Source organism: Haliaeetus leucocephalus, unplaced genomic scaffold (assembly GCF_000737465.1).
Source record: "Haliaeetus leucocephalus isolate CR32 unplaced genomic scaffold, Haliaeetus_leucocephalus-4.0 Scaffold177, whole genome shotgun sequence".
NCBI classification, from domain to species: Eukaryota; Metazoa; Chordata; class Aves; order Accipitriformes; family Accipitridae; genus Haliaeetus; species Haliaeetus leucocephalus.
In genome coordinates, this window is record NW_010972613.1 from 553,172 (window position 1) to 556,066 (window position 2,895).

The window sequence follows — 2,895 nt, forward strand, 5'->3', positions numbered from 1 at the left end:
GGCGGTCGGGCCGGTGCCGGCCGGCTGCATCCCCTGCCGTCACCCGCCTCCGGCTCGCAGGTGGGATCGGTTCAGGGAGCTGGTGTCCGAGCGTCGCCGGGCGGTGGGCTTGGCGCTGCGCCTCCTCAACTACCGTCTGGAGAGCGAGGAGACCCGGCAATGGCTGCAGAGCAAAGCCCGGGCGGTCGAGGCCACCGCCGAGCTGGGCCGGGACCTGGCCGGCGTCCTGGCCACCCAACGCAAGCTCTACGGCATCGAGCGGGAACTGGTGGTCGCCGAGGACCGTCTGGTGGCCCTGCGCTCCCAGGCCGACCGCCTGGCCGAGGAACGACCCGAGGTGGCCGGAGAGACAGCCGAGCGGCTGTTGGCGGCGGTGGCCGCCTGGGGGGAACTGCAGGAGGCCCTGGGGGAACGGGCGGCCTCCCTGGGGGAAGCCGGGCAGCTCCGGCGCTTCTTGCAGGACCTGGATGACTTCCAGGCTTGGCTCTTCGGAGCTCAGAAAGCCGTGGCGGCTGCCGACGAGGTGCCGGCCTCTTTGGCCGAGGCGGAGGAGCTGCTGCGGCGGCACGAGGCCGCCCAGCGGGACGCGGAAGAGCACGCGGCCGCCTTTGCCGCCTTGATGGAGTCGGGGAAGCGGGTGGTGGGGGAGCAGGACGACCCCCAGTACGAGGGGCTGCGGCAGCGCCTGCACGGTGTGGAGGCCGGCTGGGCCGCCCTGGGCAGGATGGCGGAGACCCGGCACCGCTTCCTCGCCCAGTGCCGCAGCTTCCAGGAGTTCCTCCGCGATGCCAAGCAGGTGGAGATCCTCCTCGCTAACCAGGTGGGTGCCCGAAGAGGGTCCTTGGAGGGGATCCCTGACTCATGGGTGCCCTGAAAAGGTGCTGACCCCCCCCCCCCGCCATATTCCCCCTCCAGGAGTACACGCTGGCCCACTTGGAGCTGCCCGCCACGCTGGAGGGCTCGGCTGCCGCCCTGCGCCGCTTCCAAGACTTCCGCGCCGGCATGGACAGCAGTGCCGAGAAGGTCCCTGAGGTGGTGGCCGGCGGCACCAAGCTGGTGGCCGAGGGAAACATCTTTGCCGAGAAGATTGCCGAGAAGTGTCAGGCCCTCCAGGAGCGGTGAGTCCGGTGAGGGGGCCGGCGGGGGGGCAGCGTGCGGGCAGCAGGGCTGATGCTGCCCATTTCTGGTCACCCTGCCAGGCATGGAGCGGTCGTGGTCAAGGCGGAGGAGGCGGCGGGTTTGCTGCAGGACAACCACGAGCTGCAGACCTTTCTGCAGAGCTGCCGGGAGGTAGGGATGCGGCGTGGCCGGCAGCGCCGGTGGGGGTGTCCCAGCCAGCCGAGCCCTGACACCCCTTGTCCGCAGTTCAACGCCTGGGTGGAGGAGAAGATGCTGACGGCACAGGACACCTCCTACGGTGAAGCTCGTGGCCTCCACGGCAAGTGGCAGAAGCACCAGGCGTTTATGGCCGAGCTGGCATCTAACCAGGGCTGGCTGGAGAAGATCGAGACGGTGGGTGCCGGCACCGATGCCTGGAAGCCTCGATGTCCCCCAGCTGGGCGGGAGGTCCCCGTGCCAGCGTGGAGCCGTGCCGTGGTGGCCGCCAACCTCTTCGGTGTTGCTGGCAGGAGGGGAAGGAGCTGGCGAGCCGCAAGCCGCGGTACAGCGAGGTGGTGGTGCAGCGACTGGACGAGCTGCGCGGGCGGTGGGACGGGCTGCGCAGCGCCGCTGAGGAGAAGGGCCGGCGGCTCTTTGAGGCCAACCGCTCGGCGCTGTACGCCCGGAGCTACGGGGAGCTGGAGAGCTGGCTGGGGCAGGCGGAGGAGGAGCTGCGCGCCGCTGAGCAGGCCAAGGACCTCACCGCCACCAACCTGTTGCTGAAGAAGCTGACGGTGGGTGGTGGCACTGCCAGCCGAGCGGCTGGGGGGGCGGAAGGGCGTTGGCGAATCGCCCTTTCCTTTGGGTAGGAGTGCACCGCCCCCCCGGTTTGGGGTGGCAGGGGGTCCAAGGTGCCGTGTCATGCCCCGGATGGGACTGCCCGGTGCCTTGGGGGTCTCCAGCCTGGCTGGCTGCCCCCTGGCTTACATGGCTCTACCCCGCCAGAGGCTGGAAGAGCAAGTGGGCATGTGGATGAAGGAGTTGGAGGAGCTGGGGTGGCAGGGTCCCACCCCTGCCGGGGATGTGCCGGACGCTGACGGGCACGAGCAGAGGCTCCGGAGGCGATTCCTTGACCTGTTGGAGCAGCTGGAGAGGAGGAGGAAGGAGCTGGAGACCACCAAGGCCATCTACCAGCTCGGGCGGGATCTGGAGGATGAGACAGTGAGCATCCTCGCCGTGGCGGGGTCTGGCACGCTGGGGGCACCTGTGGGTGCCGCCTGGCGCTCAGCAGGTGCTCTTGCCCGCAGCTGTGGGTGCAGGAGCGGCTGCCTCTGGCAAGGTCGACGGAGCATGGCACCGACCTCCCGAGCGTGCAGCGCCTGGCCAAGAGGAACGAGGTGAGCCCGGACACAGCGGCGCGGCGCCCGCCGGGACCACCCATCCCATGGGTGAGCACTGCTGTGACCACCCTCCCCGCTGGCAGACGCTGCAGAAGGAGCTGGCGGGCCATGCCCCTCGCCTGGCCGAGGTGCTGAGCCGGGGCGAGGTGGCAGCGAGCGGTGATGAGCCGAGCCCGGAGCTGGAGGCGCGGGTGCAGGAGCTGCAGGGGCTGTGGGAGACGCTGCGGGCAGAGGCGGCCGCCCGGCACCAGCGCCTGCAGGAGGCCAGTGAAGCCCAGCAGTACTACCTGGATGCCGGCGAGGCCGAGGCTTGGGTCAGCGAGCAGGAGCTCTTCATGGGAGCTGAGGAGAAGCCAAAGGTGAGGGGTGGGTCCACATGGTGCCCCCGTGTCTTGGG

General features: G+C 70.1%; 1 protein-coding gene across 4 annotated transcripts in view; it reads left to right on the forward strand.

The window, feature by feature from the left end:
* Nucleotides 1-2,895, forward strand: part of SPTB (spectrin, beta, erythrocytic) — a 15,300-nt gene that overhangs the window by 5,210 nt on the left and 7,195 nt on the right. For all 4 annotated transcript variants that reach the window (XM_010564296.1, XM_010564295.1, XM_010564297.1 and 1 more), the window contains 8 exons: nt 61-820; nt 916-1,118; nt 1,200-1,290; nt 1,366-1,512; nt 1,629-1,892; nt 2,104-2,319; nt 2,406-2,495; nt 2,582-2,857. In XM_010564296.1, the coding sequence (XP_010562598.1) occupies nt 61-820; nt 916-1,118; nt 1,200-1,290; nt 1,366-1,512; nt 1,629-1,892; nt 2,104-2,319; nt 2,406-2,495; nt 2,582-2,857 (2,047 nt within the window). The remainder of the gene's footprint in view (nt 1-60; nt 821-915; nt 1,119-1,199; nt 1,291-1,365; nt 1,513-1,628; nt 1,893-2,103; nt 2,320-2,405; nt 2,496-2,581; nt 2,858-2,895) is intronic.